This window comes from Anastrepha ludens, chromosome X, assembly GCF_028408465.1.
Source record: "Anastrepha ludens isolate Willacy chromosome X, idAnaLude1.1, whole genome shotgun sequence".
In the NCBI taxonomy this organism is placed as follows: Eukaryota; Metazoa; Arthropoda; class Insecta; order Diptera; family Tephritidae; genus Anastrepha; species Anastrepha ludens.
The window spans coordinates 10,981,565-11,000,166 of NC_071503.1; the positions used below are offsets into that span (position 1 = coordinate 10,981,565).

An 18,602-nucleotide genomic window follows, 5' to 3' on the forward strand; every position below is an offset into this window, starting at 1 on the left:
CATTAAAATACAAATATATGCAGAGACTAAACAATACCATGATAACAGCTAAATATAAAAACATGTAAACATATCTCAACCCAAATTGTATTTAGAAATAGTATAAATAGATCTAAGCATTAAAATATAAGATTAATTCTGAAATAGACGAATTCAACAAAGGAGCTCTTGCTCAGAAAAAATATAGTTTCATAATTTTTTCCACACAGAGTCCTAACTGGGGGCTCAGCCGGGATTGCAATACGTTTGCCACCTAAAAGCTAAGTCCTTGAAATAAAGGAAATTATAAAAATCCACGGTCTTTAAGAAAGACAGTTTCTGAAAAATTGAAACAAAAATTATTAAGTGAAGCCTAGCTATACCAGCAAAAAAAACTGGAGCACTTTAAAAATTTAGGGCTAGTTAAAAAAAACCGCACCTACGACAGTAATCGAGATGGAAACCGAAATAGCAGCCCTGAAAGCCCAAATAACGGCATTGGCAATCAACATGCAGAGCCAACAAGAATCCTTCCAGCAACACATTGAAACCATCAAAAGGGAATCATTCCAACAAGTAACATTTGTTACTCAACATGAAGAAGTCCGTCTGGCACTAACAGACCCTAAGGATATTGATCTGGAGCTATTTAAAGCGTTACCAAAATTTGATGGCGATAAAACGCAGTACCGTTCTTGGAGAAGTCAAGCCTGGACATTTATGGAATCCATTAAGGGTTTTATGGAACACCCTCGTTATTGCTCGGCATTGGGAATAGTACGCACGAAGATTATTGGGTCGGCAGCTGATATTCTAACAAACCACAACACAAAATTAAATTTCTACTCGATAATCAATCGACTAGATTACACCTATGCAGATCAGCGTCTGTTATATGTCCTACTAGACGATATGAAAAGAATAGTTCAAGGAAGACGTACCTTGTCTGAATTTCATAGTGAGGTCAGCAAGGCATTAAATTTAGCCTTGTCTAAAATCGAGATGTCTGCTAGTCAAAACAATGCAGCAATGTTAGAATATGCTAACGAAGAAGCTGTGCGTACTTTTATACTAGGGCTAAACAGCAAATACACTAGCGAAACACTATACAGCAATAGTCCAAAAGACTTGGAGGCAGCCTATGCCATTGCGTGTACAATATACCACGACAATGTGAATCAACAGTTCGATATACAGCCGCAGCGATCAAATCCAGCACGTCATCATTATCCCGAAAATCGTCCAGCACCACGATATGAAGACAGGCAACATCGATATAATCCAGGGATACAGGTATACGGGAATAATCAGCGATTTCAGCACCAACAGCAGCCGCAGAGACCAGTACCCATGGAAGTCGACAACTCAAGAGAATTCGTTCGGACTACACAGAATGGTAAATATAATAACCCATTTAAGAGAGACAGAGTGCCGTCAAATCAAAACATAAATCCTCAGAAATTACAGAGAATAAATCATACAGTCGAAGAAGAAAATAGAGCAGAAAATCTAGACTGTTTTGAAGACAAATTTGAAGCAGGAAGCACTTTTTTAGGCGTGTAAAAGGTTTGCCATGTATTGTAACAAAATGCGGTATGACTGGCAAACCAGTAACAGTTTTAGTAGATACAGGGGCTACAAATAATTATATTAGTTTCAATTGTGATATAGGGAAATCCGTCCAAATTAGGCCAACACACACAAAAACATTGCATGGAAACTCAGTAATAAAATCAAAAAAAGTCATTACACTATTCGGACACCACTTATCTTTCTATGAAATTGATGAACTAAACGACTACGATATGATTTTAGGTGAACAGGGATTACGTGTATTAAAAGCAGAAGTAAATTTATTTGATTATAGCCTGAAATATAAAAAGAGGGTTGAAGACCAAAAAATTAATTACACCTTAGATAATGAGAGTTATAAAAAAGAAATTTCTCAAATTATGCAAAGAAATGATTATATAAGTGAGTCTTTACCATTTACAACAACAATTGAAGCTTCAATTAGAACTCAATCGGACGACCCCATTTGGACTAAGCAATAGCCTTATCCGATGGCAGACCATGAGTTTGTGAAAAGTGAAATAAATAAATTACTTAAAGAAGGAATTATTCAACCAAGCAAAAGCCCGTATAATTCCCCTATATGGACCGTTCCTAAAAAGAGCACCGATGACCAAGGCAGACCCAAGAGACGGATGGTTGTTGATTTTCAGAAAGTAAATTCCCACACAATTACAGATAGGTACCCGATACCCGACGTAAACATGACTATACAAAGTCTAGGGAAAGCAAAAATATTTTCAACAATAGACTTAGAATCAGGATTCCACCAAATCCTCATTAAAGATAAAGATAGAGAAAAGACAGCATTTTCAGTAAATGGTGCAAAATATGAATTTGTTAGGATGCCTTTTGGTTTAAAAAACGCACCGGCAATATTTCAACGATGTGTTGACGATATTTTGCGTGAATATATTGGAAAATTTGCATATGTGTATATTGATGACGTACTGATATATTCTTCTTCAACCGAAGAACATATTGAACACATCCGAACTATAATCAATGCACTCCATAATGCTAACATGAAGATCTCGAAAGAAAAATCACATTTCTTCAAAGATTCCGTTGAATACTTAGGCCACATCATTAAACACAATAGAGTGACTGTAGACCCAAATAAAATCGAAACAATAAAGAAGTTCCCTGAACCAAAAACTTTAAAAGAATTGAGGTCATTTTTAGGACTCGCCAGTTACTATAGAAAATTTATTAAAAACTTTGCAAAAATAACAAAACCCTTGACAATACATCTCAGAGAAGAACAAGGTATGGTAAAAAAGAATAAAAGCGCAAAAATAGAAATAAAGTTAGACGAAGCTGCAATACATGCCTTTGAAAAAATTAAAATAGAATTACAGGCACAGGTAGAATTGTATCAACCAGATTTTTCAAAACCTTTCGAACTCACGACAGACGCAAGTAATTTTGCTATAGGAGCTGTACTTGCCCAAAATCGAAAACCCATCGCTTTTATTTCAAGAATTCTCAGCGATACCGAACAAAGTTATAGTACCAATGAAAAAGAACTTTTAGCTATAGTATGGACACTACAAAAACTACGAAATTACTTATACGGAATAGCCGATTTGACAATTTATACGGACCACCAATCATTAATTTATTCTATATAAGAAAAAAATCCAAATAGCAAATTAAAAAGATGGAAAAACTTAATAGAGGAGTACGAAGCAAAATTAGTTTTCAAACTTGGTCATCAAAATGTTGTAGCAGATGCACTTTCTCGACAACAAATAAACACCTCAACGGATTGCTCAGCCCATTCCGCACAAAGCTCACCAACAGAAATAATGACAAAAGTGAAACAACCATTCAACTCTTTCAAAAATGAAATAATTATTATAAAAACCAATGAAGAAAAAGAAACCGTATCTCAGACAATATTTGCCGACCATTTTAGACACACAATATATTACAACGATTCACAAATTTTATGCAACAAGTTGAAGAACGTTACAAACGCTTTAAGGGTAGAAAATGAAGAAATATTTCACTTTGGAAAAGATATTATTCGTACATTTCCAAATTGTACGTTTGTACAAGCACAAACGCTCCTTATTGATATTACGAATATCGATAGACAAAAAGAGATTATTATTCAAACTCACAGAAGAGCTCATAGAAATTACAAAAACAACGCTCAAGAGATACTTTTAAACTACTACTGGCCAAACCTAAAAAAAATGTGCAGTACGGAGACAAACATATGCGAAATATGCCTTGTACATAAATACGAACGTCAGTCGAACAGGCAACCTATAGGAAAAACACCAATACCAACAAGAGTAGGGGAATACATACAAATGGACATATTTCATATGAACAACAATACGTATCTCAATTCAATAGACAGATACTCGAAATACTGTTTTATCCGAAAATTAGAAAATAAATTACATTGCCACGAGTATATTGAGGAAGTTCTCACACAAATCTACTCCAACGCAAAATATCTTATGACTGATAACGAGAGTATATTCATAGGAAATATGGCAAAATCAGTATACAGTCGACTACAAATAACCCACTCCGTGACGCCTGTACATCATTCAACATCAAACGCTCAAGTTGAACGGTTACATAGCACACTCATCGAACTCTGTCAAACTTTAGCTGCAGAGAATAAAACAGCTCCCGCTGACGAGTTATACAACGCAGTTTGCCAATACAACAAAACTATTCACTCAAGCACAGGATATAAACCTGAGGATGTGTTTTATAATCGCGACAAATATCCTGACATTCGTGAAACGCTTGAACGGAGCAGCACCAGCTTTTAAGGTACCATAACAAAAATCGAAATATTATAACTGTTGGATTTCCAGATTTTGATGAAATGAAACTTCGTTTTCGCTTTCTTTACTATTTTATTTAATTAAAAGATCAAAAAATGGTTGTCAGATTTCACCCTAGCATAAGTTTTTCTCAAGTTGGTTTAAAACGGTCTACTGGTTTACGAATACGTTGCGGTCGTACATACGGTTGCACTGATGTGGTTTGGTTTCCAGTCCCCATGCTTTGCATATCATTATCGCGTGACTGCCCATTGTTAGTTGTTCCAATCTCAGATTGTGATGGTAATGGTACCTGTTCCAACGCCTCGTTTGGATTATTAGCTGGTGTAGGATTATAGTTTAAAACATGCTGTGGTGCGATTTCATATAATTGAAACGCTTCCGCCAGTCTTTTGTCATTGCATACAGCTTTGTTTTCCATCACTGATGAGCTTCCTTCAAAACATTTTCGCATTTGATTCGCGTGACATCGAATAATCTTACCATTCTGCAATCGTATGTTGTACAAAACTTTCCCCATGCGTTCAGCTACCGTTCCTTTCATCCATTTGAAACTGTCTTTGCTTTTGTACACGCTTATAAAAACAACGTCTTGGATCTCATAATGCTTTTGCTTAGCACCGTGCTTTCTATTAAACTGATTTTTCATTTTAAGTTGTTTATCGCTATAAATTGCAGGTTCAGTAGAAAAAGTTGGCTTAAGCAAATCGAGTTAGTCGTATCTGTCTTCCGAGTAACACTTCGGCCGGTGATTTGTTTTCTTCGTTCTGCTTATTTGGTGTGGATCTGTAAACTTGTAAAAATACTATAAGATTTTGTGCAGATACCCCCTCCCCGTTCAACTTTTTTAGTGCCCGTTTGAAAGTATCCACAAACCTCTCAGCTTGACCGTTGGACATGGGATGGTAAGGACTGCTGCGAATGTGTTGAATGCCGTGCTCTGCTACAAATTGCTGGAATTGGTGACTGGTAAATTGAGTGCCATTATCAGATACTATTGTTTTCGGCAATCCAAATCTAGCAAAAATTTCATTCAAACTAAAAATCGTTAGCGCTGTTGTAATGGATTTTGTTCGAATTACTTCTGGCCATTTTGAATACGCGTCGATAACTACAAGATAATAATACGAATCAATTGGATCAGCATAATCAATATGAAGTCGCTCCCATGGTCCGGAAGGCTTTGGCCAGGGATGTAAAGTCGTCTTCGTTGGCATTTTGGCCGCTGCGATGCAGTTCGGACAGGTTTTGACCATATTTTCAATGTCAGCGTCGATGTTCGACCAATACACGTAGTTGCGCGCAATGGCTTTAGTATACTGTATTCCTGGATGACCACGATGAATTTCTTTAAGTATACGCCTTTGGAAAATTGTTGGTATTATAATTCGTCGACCGAACACTAAACAACCTTCGACTATATTTATGCTGTCTTTCCGGTTAAAGTACGGCTTGTAGTCAATATTGTCACATTTGATTGGCCACCCTTCAGTTATATATCTAACAATATTTGAAAGTATAAGGTCCTTCGCTGTATCGTATCTGACCATTTTACTTGTAATCGGCAACTTGTTAATCGATTCATCTAAAATTTGCTTTATTTCAGATTCAAATTCAATTGCTGCAATAACATAATCTTCTGACGGGTTGAGTGTATTGCTTATCAAGCGTGACAAAACGTCAGCGTAACCAAAACTATTTGTTGATATAAATTTTAATTCGAAATCGTATGCAAGCAATTTAACTGCCCATCGCTGAAGTCTATTTGCTTGGTGTGCACTGATTCCCGCCTTATTACCGAATATGGCAAGTAGAGGCTTGTGATCAGTTTGTAGTTTAAATTTTCGACCAAAAATCATTCTGTGAAATTTTGTAACTGCAAAAATAATTGCCAGTGCTTCTTTCTCTATTTGGCTGTAATGTTTTTCTGCTGGCGTAAGCGATCTTGATGCATGACAAATCGCTTTCAATGAGCCGTCTTCAAATTCATGGAAAATACAAGCTCCGAGACCATAGTTAGATGCATCGGCTGTCACTATTATACCTTTTGTTGGGTCATAGTGTGTTAGTAGAAGCTTTGATGATAAAATATCTTTTAGGCTATCAAAACATGTTTGCTGAACGTTTGTCCAACGCCACGTTTTATTCTTTTGTAGCAGCTCGTCTAAGGGCCCTCGAAAATCTCGCATGTGGTTAATAAATTTCCCATAAAAATTTATCGCACCCAAAAATGATCTTAGTTCTGATTGATTAGTCGGTTCTGGCATATATTTGATTGCATCAATGTGCTTTGGATCTGGGCTAATGCCGTCTTTATTGAGAACGTACCCTAAGTAGGCCATTTCGTGATAAGAAAATTTACATTTGTCTACTTTTAATTTGAAACCGTATTGCTGTATACGAAGTAAGACTTCGCGCAAATTTGCGTCGTGGTCTGCTTGGTTCTTACCCGAAACAAAAATATCGTCGATGTATGCCGCCGTGTTGTTTAAACCTGCCAGCATTTGGTCCATTATCTGTTGGAAAATTGCTGGAAATGTCTTAACGCCGAATACCATGCGATTATATCTGAATAGACCCATATGGGTGTTTATTGTGAGAAGCTCTTTGGAAGAATCGTCAACTTCTACTTGGAGAAATGCGTCAGATAAATCGATATGACTGAAAACTGTGGCATTGTTAAGTTTAGCGAAAATGTCTTCAGGTAGAGGCAGAGGATACTGATAAGTTTCCAAAGCATCGTTTAGACCTGTCGAAAAGTCAGCGCATAGGCGTATGCTGCCATTTGGCTTTTTAATTACCACAATTGGCGCAGCCCAATTTGAGTAATTAACTGGAGAAATTACGTTTAGATCTTGCAGTCTTTGTAATTCTGCTTCAACCAGGTGTTGAATTGCGTAAGCGACGACTCGCTTCGGACGGAAAACAGGTTGACAGTTAGCCTTTACAACTAAATGCGCTTTAGTTTTATTACAGAGGCCTAGTTGTTTGTCGAAAAGTGCTGGATAAAAATCTTTAAGTAGTGATTTATCGAAAGTTTTTTGTATTGGAACGATACTTGCCTGTTTTTTCGACGAAATATGATTACAAATAGTACTGAGTGCTGAGTACTGAATGCAGATATCCAATCCAAACCAAACACATTAAGATTGATTGTAGTGACAAAACACGTCAGGAGTTTTGTTATTCCGTTCAGCTCCACTTTGCTCACAAATTGTGTGTACAGTGGTAACTCACCAGTTGCACTTCTCGCAGAATGCGTAACTTCCTTGGTGTTTGCCAAACCTAATTTCTTGAAATTAGCTTTCGAAATTATTGTGATGTCGGACGCTGTATCAAACTGGAGTTTGACTTCCACGTTGTTGATTTTCACATTCACATATTTACGTTGCGACATTGTTGTGATACTGTTTGCTTGGTATATACTGTTCGTTCGAAAATGTTGTGTGTTTGTTCTCCCTTTGTTGTAACCTTTATTTTGACCCTTGTTGCAGGTGCTTTGTTTTGCTGTCGATCTTGATTTTATTTTGCAATATCCTTCTTTGTGTCCTATTTTGTGACATTTCTCACAGCTATGATTTTTGTAAGTGCAATCACGTACGTAGTGCATGGCTCCACAAAACCAACAAGGTGTTTTCGGCTTCTTTAATTTTTGCTCATTTGCAATCAATTTGTTTACCTGCGATTCGTAATTTTTCTTTTCTACTAGTGCTGTGTCCAATTTTAAATTTATTATTCGTTGACATTCTCTTGATAGTGCGTCAAGATTAATTTTGTCGGCTTCTGTGTCCAATTTAGTTAACATTCGGGTTCTTACATCGAAGTCTGATTCGTCTTTAAGTCCCATTACGAATATTAAGCATTTGAATTGATCCAACGTTATGTTACTTAGTTTGAAACTTTCACACTGTTTATTTACCTCCGCTGCGTATGTGCTAAAATCCATGTGTGATGATTTTTTCATTTGAAGGCAGTTGTATCTCATACTGAATTGAGATTTTTGATTTCCAAATAATTGCTTTAATTTGTCTACAGTACAGGCGAAGTCAAATTCTCTTGAGTGTTTAGGTAAGATATAGTCAACGTATTTGCTGTGGACACTAGTGCTTAGTTTTCTTAATAGGAGTCTGACCTTTGCTGCTTCATCGAGCTTATTGGCATCTACCAAGAACAAATCTTCGTAGCGAGCGTACCACGTTTCAAAAGTGAGGTTAAGTTCAGGGTCATAAACGAATTCAGTGATGCTGGACGCTAGCGTATCCATTGTTCGCTCTGGTTGCAAATCTACTTTTGGCCCATCGAATGTGTCACCAGATCTCGATGAAATGAGCTGTGCTATAAGAGCTTGCATAGCAGCGCTATCTTGTTCCCTTTGCTTTTGCATTTGGTTGAAAAATGCTTGCATTTGCTCTGGATTCATTTTAACCTTTTTTTTCGTTTCTAAAAAAAAAAGTTCACCTCCTCGTCGCCACTGTTGGATTTCCAGATTTTGATGAAATGAAACTTCGTTTTCGCTTTCTTTACTATTTTATTTAATTAAAAGATCAAAAAATGGTTGTCAGATTTCACCCTAGCACGTTCTATCTCTCAGCTGCGCTGCCAACAACGCCCATAACCAAAACAGTGTTGTCAACACACACTATAGCCAAAACTGCGTTGCCAACAATAACCTACAAAGAAGGCGATACGATTTACAGCAGGACAGATCGACGAAATAAAATCTCGGCAAAATACAACAAACACCTAGTTAAAGAAGATCGAGGGGACAAGATTCTGACAGTAAAAGGGAAAATTATACATAAAGACAGTATCAGGAAAGTAGCAACATGAAGGCAACTGGATTTATATTATTATTTATTCTTTCATCTTGTTCTTCCGACAAAATAACGGACTTAAAAGGTAAAAAAGTTGTGCTTGTAGAATCAGACACGATGTATATTTTTGACCACACAGCTTACCTATATCACATAGCGAACTTATCTAATATATTAGCCCCATACGAAAACATAATGAGGTCACACTATAGAAAACAGGAATCACAACAAGAAGAAATACTGTACAAGAATAATGTACACCGTGAGATTGCTGTATTTAATCTGACCTCTTTATTGAATATTTCTTTCTTATATACATTTTCTAATACTAATTTCTTAACTACGTATATGTGTGTAAATGTGTATTCTTATCTTCATTGTATACATCCGATACCAATGCATTTTAAGTGCACTAAAATTTATGTGTCTTATGCAGAATCAGTAAATCCTTGTAGGAGATAAACGACCAACGTATTGATCTTTTATATTTGTTTAGGTTCACTGTTGACTTAAGTGCATCTAACGCACGTATTAAAACAATTGATGATCGGTTGTCGGTTGCTGCTTGTGTGCATTGGTATATTGGTGTATGCGTGTTTCTTTCATTCTTATATTATCTTTATGTTTTCTGTATACACTGTAATTTATGTATTTTGTTCAGATAAGCAATTTTCACATATTTTATGAGCAAGAGTCACATTACAATTCTATTGCTTATCATTGCATTTAACATTTAGTGGACTGTATATTTTTCCTGTTTATTTCGTCGGTTTACGTATGTTTGCATATGTATGTATGAATGTGTTATATTTATAAAATCCCATCTCTATTGCGGCAGAGTTTCATGTTCATATTTTATGAACATTCTGCCATGGGCCAAAATTGTGTTGTTTAAACATATTAGCCAAATGGGATTGTTGACATTTTACTTAATTATGATTATGTCTAACTGGTAGTTCAAATGGAACAGCCACAACAGTTCTTCTTTTACATTTTGATCTTATATATAAAATAACTATGATTAACCCTATTATGAAAACTAAAGTTAGCGAAGCATGACCACTAACGTGATGAAAATTGATACCCTTCAATTTGATATTTTCTTTTTTGAGAAATTCTATTTGCTGTTTGAGTGTTAGGATATCTTTGGTGTTGTTTATTAAGGTCGAATCAAAAGGTTTAATTCGCAGTTCTGAAATATCTTCAATGTCTTTTACCCAAGAAGAAGATAGCAATTCTTTATTGATCTCGGATTGTACGTGATGAGATGCTGTTAAAGTTACTCCTTCATGTCGAGCTGTACATCCTTCTCTTATTGTGATAATGCCTTGATTAGGGATTTCCATTCGCATTTTTTGGTTGTTATCACATTCTAGATGTATTGTTGATTTGCTAAACAACTTGTAAAGCCAACGATTTTGAGAAGATAATTTAATCCAAACATTTTCATTTGTAGCGGGCTTGAATCCACATACTTCATTTTCCAACTGTTTCAATGCTGCTACTTCGCATGAATTGTCCGTAGCTGATTTCCAAGCCCAGTTCCCTGGACATTGATAATGATCTTCCAAGTTTTTTAAACACTTATCTAGATCGACTTGGTTTATCAATACATATTGATTTAAATCAAACTTGTATACTTTTTATCAGGGATAATCATGTTTCCTTTGTATTTTATTGGCAGTGGATTTAATTTGTATGCATCTGACGGTTCATATGATATTAAGGGAATTTCTATGTTTATGACTAGTCGTGAATCGACAATTAACCCTTTAGCAGTCATCGACTTATAGATTTCTTTTAATTCATTACCGAACTGTTTTCCAGGTAGTACTAATTTGTGTGGCAGCTTGTTTCTGATAAGTGCAATTTCTTTATTAAGTTGTGAAGGTTTTATTAGTTTTGGATTTATGCGACCATGATTTATGTCAATTAGTAAATTGATTATCGAAGTTTGGATATCTTCACATTCGTCCATAACTATTCCTATTTGAATGGTTAATATCTGAAACATCAAGGTCATTCGCTCGGCATTTTGATCTTTAACTAGTTCATGATAAAATTTATTTAGCTGTTCATTCATTTTTTGAAAATTTTTGTTAACTTCATCGGTTGTCTTTTTTAATATATTTATTGTAGAATCAACTATTGATGTCTGTCTCTTAAACAACTTTGCGATATTCTTTTGGTTTTCAAAAATATTTTTAATATTTGATTCCATATTCTCTCGGTCGTCAGCATCCATAATTCCAAATAATATATGGTAAATTGAGCCAACAAATTCGAATGGTGCTCGTCTTTTTCTATTTTCTTGCTTCATGAACAGTTCGTTATTTGACTTAAGGCTATTATATTTATGCTTTAAAGTTGCGGTAATCATTACACAGGCCTCTTCATAATATGTCAATATTTTGCATTGGTGTTCAAGTCTGTTAATAAATTCTTTTACTCCATCCATCCGATCGTAATAGGAACCTAACTCGTAATAAATGATTAAATCCCATTTTGAATTTATTATGTGTATTTTGCCGATCGGATCCAAATATATTGCGGTATTATTTCTTAGCTCAGCCACTGAAGCTCCTGTTTTAGCCGTATCATTTATGTATAATGCCTTAACTTGCATTGCTAGCATGAGCAACGTAAAGAACCACATCATCAATGTCTTCGTTCTTTTCTGCCCTCCTGGGCCCGCCGAATTTTTTGCTATTCTTGATGTCAACAGGCTTGCAGCTTGATTTGGCTCTTCCGTTTTGCTGCTGTTTGTTGTTGTTTGTTGTCTCTAGTGGGCACAGCTTGTGAACGGGCCGTTTAAGTATCCCATTTTGCAATTTCAGAGTTACAACTCTGGTTTTTCCATCGCTTCCAGGATGGGTTTTTATAACTTTGCCTAATGGCCACTTTGCTGGATGACTTTCTTCATTTTTAATAATTACTATTTGACCTACTGCTAGATTGTCCTGTTTGGTTTTCCATTTCATTCGTTGTTGCAACATTGTGACATATTCGCTTTCCCACCGTTTCCAAAAGTCTCTTTTCATTTTTTGTATTAGTTTCCACCTATCTAACGAACCCCTTGTTGTGTCATCAATTGCTTCAGGACAGTCTATTAATTGGCATCATATTAAAAAATGCCCAGGTGTTAAAACATCTATATCGCTTTCACTATCGATCGCACATAAGGGTCGTGAATTTAGCACTGCTTCAATCTGTGATAGCAAAGTAATCATCTCTTCAAATGTCAATTTACTTTCGCCTATCACTCTTTTTAAATGATATTCCACTGATTTGACTCCAGCCTCCCAAATTCCTCCGAAGTGAGGAGCTGCCGGCGGCCCAAAATGCTATTGAATTTTGTCTGCTTCTAATATGGGAGCTACTGTTGAGTTTTTCTTGATTGCCTTTTTGAAATCTAAGTCTAACTTTCTACAAGCTCCGACAAAATTTGTTCCATTGTCTGAGTATATATGCTGACTCTTACCCCTTCTAGCAAAAAATCTTTTTAAAGCAGCTAGAAACGCTTCAGTTGTTAAATCACTTACTGCCTCTAAATGAATAGCCTTTGTTGCCATACATACAAATACAGCTATGTATCCTTTACATGTTTTTATTCCCCTTCCTTTGGAACATTTCATATGTATTGGACCTGCATAGTCTACACCAACGTGTGAAAATGGAATTGACAACGACACCCGAAATTCTGGAAGATTTCCCATTATTTGTTTAGCTGCTTCCTTTCGGTAACGTATGCAGCGACTACAAGCTCGAATGTTTTTTTTTATGGAATTCTTTAATCCAATTATCCAATAATTCCTTCTAATCGTTGCTTCCATTAACTTATTTCCTCCATGTAAGGTTGTTTTATGAACATGTTCAATAATCAATTTTGACAAATGTGATTTATTTAATATTATTGGGTGCTTCTGATCGAACTGAAGCTTTGCATTCCCTAACCTACCTCCTACGCGAAGGATTCCATTGTTATCTAAAATTGGATCTAAGCTTGCAATTTTACTTGTACTGCTAATTTCTTTTTTGATTTCTAAGCTCTGTATTTCCTCTCTAAATTGTAATCTTTGCTGATATCTTATTATTCTCTGTTCAGCTTCTTTTAGTTCTGATTTTACTAAGTACGCAGGATATTTTTGTCCTCGTATTCTTTTTATAAATCGCAATATATAAGCTACAACCCTTATTAATTTGGTTAAACTAGAAAATTTTAATATTACCTCATCTAAGAAATGTGATTCTTTTGATGTTGTGACATACACTGCATCGATTTTAACGCTATTCTGTGTTGGCCATTGATGTTCTTCTCCTTGTAACCATTTGGGACCTCTCCACCATAGCTCGTGCTCCACTAGTTTGTTCGCAAATATCCCTCTGGATGCTACATCAGCTGGATTGTCCTTTGTTCTAACGTGTTGCCATATTGCAGTGGAAGCATATAATTTGATTTCTTTTACTCTCGTTTTAATGAACTTATCTTTACTTCGGGAATTCTTTATCCATGCTAACGTTATAGATGAGTCGCTCCAAGCAAATATTTTAACTTCTCTATTGATAACTGTCTTTATCCTTTGCAGCAATTTAGAAAGTAGGTGAGCCGCGCATAGCTCCAGTTTTGGCAATGTCTTCTTATTTTTAATCGGGTTTACTTTGGTTTTACCAGCAATTATCGTTATAACTGATCCAACTTTAGCATATACAACTGCCGCGTACGCTTTTTCTGACGCATCTGCGAATCCATGTAGTTCAATTTTAAAGTCGTTTTTTGTTTCAAACCATCTGGGAATTTTTATTCTTTTTATTGCTGGTACGTGCTGCATAAACTCCTGCCATTCTTTTGCCAAATTTTCGTCGAGTAACTCATCCCAGTTGAGTTTCATCAACCAAAGTTTTTGTATAAACAACTTTGCTAAAACAGTCATTGGTGAAAGCCACCCCATCGGATCGAAAATTCTCGCCAAATCAGATAAAGCTTTCCTTTTTGTTACTAGCTTTTCCGTTGAAAGATTCATATTAAATCCAAACATGTCTTTGGCCGGGTCCCATTGTATACCCAATGTTTTAACTGTTTCGTCTTCTGCTATTACCTCATTTTCGCTATTTGTTGGAATTGTTGTTATAATCTCACTGTTATTAGACATCCACTTTCTTAAGTGAAATCCACATTTTTGTAGTTGTTTCGAAATTTCGAACTGAATGACTTTACATTCATTTATTGAATCTGCTCCTGTCATTAAATCGTCCATGTAGAAGTCGGTTTTAATGATGTTTGAAAGCAAATAATTGTAAGGCTCGCAGGATTTGGCAATTTCTTGTAAAGTTCTCGTTGCAAGAAAAGGAGCGGATGCTGTTCCATACGTAACTGTTTGCAGCTTGTATTCTCCTATCGGCCCTTCCTTCGCTTCTCTCCACAATATACGTTGATAATCTTGATCACTTTCTGCTACTTTAATTTGTCGATACATCTTTTCAATATCACTTGTTAACACATATTGCCAAAGTCTCCATTTGGTAATTATGTCAAATATATCTTTTTGAAGTCTCGGGCCTATTAAAAGGATGTCATTTAAACTACTTCCATTTGTAGTTTTTGCAGATGCATCGAAAACTACTCGTAGTTTAGTTGTGAGACTGCCTTCTCGAATTACGGCTTGCCACATCAATAGCATTTTCCGCAATTATTTCCACTTGCTTTTTTCATGTGGCCCATTTCTAAATAGTCTCTCATAAATTGCACATATTGTTTTCTTAGGTTGTCATCTGAAGCCAACTTTTTCTCAAGATTAAGAAACCTCGCCATTGCTTGTTTGCGAGAGTCGCCTAAGTCTTTTTCTTTTTTAAAAGGTAGATTGACGACAAATCTATTATTTTCATCTCTTGTTGTCGTTTTATCAAATATCTTCATGCATTCATCATCATCTTCTATATATGTTGGTGCTGTGGTGTCTTCTATTTCCCAAAACTTCTCCAACGTTGTGGTCACCGCCGCTAGAATTCTACCATTTTTTCTCGGTTGTTGTAAAACTCCCGACAATATCCATCCTAATTTCGTAGCTTGGCCTAGTATTCGATCTTTCTTAAATATGCCTTCTTCTAATATGTCAGCATATACATCTCCTCCAATAACGACGTCGATTCGATCTGACCTATTGAAGTTGGGATCAGCTAAGGTATAGTTTCTCCATTGTTCTATATCCCATTTAAATGTTTTATCAGGTTGTGCACTCGCCAATTTCGGCAAAATCAGTGCTTCGACATTGTACACTTCGTTGCTTAGGAATCTCGGCCTGATTTCAATGTTGACTTTAAATTTGGAGACTCCCACTGTAGTATTTCCTAGCCCTTGTAGCTCAGTTACTTCTCTTCTCTTTGGTAAGTGTAGTATTTGAGCGGCTTCTTCAGAAATGGTAGTCTTCTGTGATCCTTGATCGATTAGTGCTCGCAATGTCACGTACTCTCCATTTGCCGCCTTCACTCTTATCTGGGCTGTTGCTAGAAGTATTGCTGTTTCGGAGTTTTTTGTCATCATAGTGGATGATTTTTTTATAGCATTTTCTTCACCTGCTCCTTTTTCCTTCTGGAATTCATTGTAATGCAGTAAATTATGATGATTTCTTCCACACTTACTGCATTTTTTCTTATTCTTGCAATTGCCTTCATATACGTGGTCGAGGCAAATATTGCATAGCTTATTGTTTACTATGAAACCTCTACGATTTATCGTAGTCAATGCCTGGAACCTTCTGCATTCAACAATTTGATGCCCAGGAATCTTGCAATATATACAGGTCTTTTGTGCAGCTGTATAGAATGTGGGTGCTCGTTGTGGCTGCTTTTGATTGCTCCATTTAGTTGTTTTCCTGTCTCGTATAGCTTCTAGAGCTTGATATTGCTGCTCCAGAAAACGGAAAACATCATCTAGGCTTTGGATATCCCTAGTTTTCTTGACATTCTGCTCATATAACCGGAGACTTTCTTTGTCTAGTTTCCGAACAACTATCCGAGCTATAATTGCTTGCTCGTCATTTAAATTCAATTTAAGCCCTTTTAGAGCATAAATGCATTCCTTGGTGGTATCCAAAAGCTGCTTCATGCTTGCCGCACTTTCCCCATTTGCTGTTGGTTGATCAAAAAGTCTGTCCACTTGTGTTGTGAATTGCAGCCTCTTGTTTTCATATCCTTCCTGGAGGATTTGCCAAGCGGCTTCATAGTTGTATTCAGTTACCGGTAAATGCTGAATTAATCTTCCAGCTTCTCCTCCTAATGACGACTTCAGCCGGAACATCTTTTCTACTTCAGTAAAGTGCTTCGAATTATGCACCAAACCTTGGAAAAGATCGCTAAATGATGACCATTGATTCATCTCGCCATAAAATATCGGAATCTTAATCTCCTGTAGTTTCATAGTAGATGACACAGCTTGTGTTGGCGTGCACCTTTTCAATTTATCTGTTAACTTCTCAATGTTAACGCTGTATTTTTCTCGGAAGTCCTCCATTTGTTCTTCTATTGAGTCTTTAGTAATGGCTTTTAAATGGACACTGCGAGTTTCAGAAAAAGCTTCTTCTACATATTCAAACTGTATTTGAAGCTTAGTTTTGAATTCTCTTATTTCTTCGACAGAATCCAATGCATTTTGTTGAATTTCTTCTATGGTCATTCTGAGCTTTTTTCCTCGACGTTGAAATTTCCTTTCTACGTCGGAATTAGTACCTGATGGCTCGAACTCACTCATTTCTCCCATCGATGCAGGTTTAAGTTGGTTGCCGCTTACTGTTGGTAAATCTTCGGCTGCATTTTGTATTTTTAAATGCTGAATGGACTTTTCCATTACCTGAATAACATGCTCGTAATACTTCTTGGCAATGTATTCGTCAGCTTCTTGGCTCGGTTTAGCCATAATTTTGGCATGATTTCCACTAAATTCCGTCCTCATTGTTTGAATATGTTGAATATATTCGAGACATGAAGCTTTCCTTATTTTGCCGCTAAGGATTTTCTGTTCTTCTAGCGCAGCAAGATCGCCCAACTCCTTCGGTCTTTTCAGTAAATTTTCCATGTTGATTTTGATTGTTTTTTTTTTATTTAAATACTGTACTCGTTGTTTTAGCCACGAGGACGCTTTTTAGCACTTTTCACTTTTCCGCTGTGAGCCACGGAAACGCTTTTCGCTTAGAATCTTAGGCGAATTATATACTTGTCTAAGTATGTTTTTTATTAATGCGGACAGTCTTTGCTGTTCCGGCTTATATATATATATATTTTTCTACTAAGTAATGCTCTCCTTTAGAGACTTATAGTACTTGCGCTTGAGCTCTTTTCTAGGCTCGACTGACCAAATGTACAAGAATAATGTACACCGTGAGATTGCTGTATTTAATCTGACCTCTTTATTGAATATTTCTTTCTTATATACATTTTCTAATACTAATTTCTTAACTACGTATATGTGTGTGTGTGTGTGTGTAAATGTGTATTCTTATCTTCATTGTATACATCCGATACCAATGCATTTTAAGTGCACTAAAATTTATGTGTCTTATGCAGAATCAGTAAATCCTAGTAGGAGATAAACGACCAACGTATTGATCTTTTATATTTGTTTAGGTTCACTGTTGACTTAAGTGCATCTAACGCACGTATTAAAACAATTGATGATCGGTTGTCGGTTGCTGCTTGTGTGCATTGGTATATTGGTGTATGCGTGTTTCTTTCATACTTATATTATCTTAATGTTTTCTGTATACACTGTAATTTATGTATTTTGTTCAGATAAGCAATTTTCACATATTTTATGAGCAAGGGTCACATTACAATTCTATTGCTTATCATTGCATTTGACATTTAGTGGACTGTATATTTTTCCTGTTTATTTCGTCGGTTTACGTATGTTTGCATATGTATGTATGAATGTGTTATATTTATAAAATCCTATGTCTATTGCGGCAGAGTTTCATGTTCATATTTTATGAACAAATACTCATAAACAGAATAGAAATTTTAAAAACACAATTAGTACCACCAGAATATCGTGCTAAACGAGCTTTTAATTTTTTGAGCTCGGTACTTAAATTTGTAACAGGGACACCCGATCACGATGATTTAATAGAAATTAAAACAGGATTAAACCAATTAATAGAACATAATAACGAACAACGTAAAATAAATTCACAATTCGAAAAGATCCTTGAAACTCTTGATCCTAAATATATTACAGAGGAACTAATTATGACAGAAGTCTTGAAAGAATTAGAAAGTATTACCAATACAATAAATTTTGCAAAGTTAGGAAACTTTTATTCAGGAACCTTAAATTTAAAAGAAATAAATGAAGTAATTAGCAATGAAATATATAATATTCCTGTAATTAATATACTAGAATATTCCGACATCCATGTATGTATGTTTAAAA

At 35.8% G+C, this 18,602-nt stretch overlaps 2 protein-coding genes across 2 annotated transcripts; both read right to left on the reverse strand.

Moving 5' to 3' along the window:
- Positions 1-9,466: 9,466 nt before the first annotated feature.
- On the reverse strand, positions 9,467-11,594 carry LOC128869349 (uncharacterized). The gene has a single exon (XM_054111885.1). It carries the CDS (start codon positions 11,559-11,561, stop codon positions 10,803-10,805), a length of 759 nt encoding a protein of 252 aa, XP_053967860.1. The 5' UTR covers positions 11,562-11,594; the 3' UTR covers positions 9,467-10,802.
- A 3,255-nt stretch (positions 11,595-14,849) lies between these two features.
- LOC128869744 (uncharacterized) lies at positions 14,850-17,249 on the reverse strand. Its single transcript, XM_054112346.1, has one exon. The coding sequence runs from the start codon at positions 17,247-17,249 to the stop codon at positions 14,850-14,852; it is 2,400 nt and encodes a 799-aa protein (XP_053968321.1).
- Between the last annotated feature and the right edge of the window lie 1,353 nt (positions 17,250-18,602).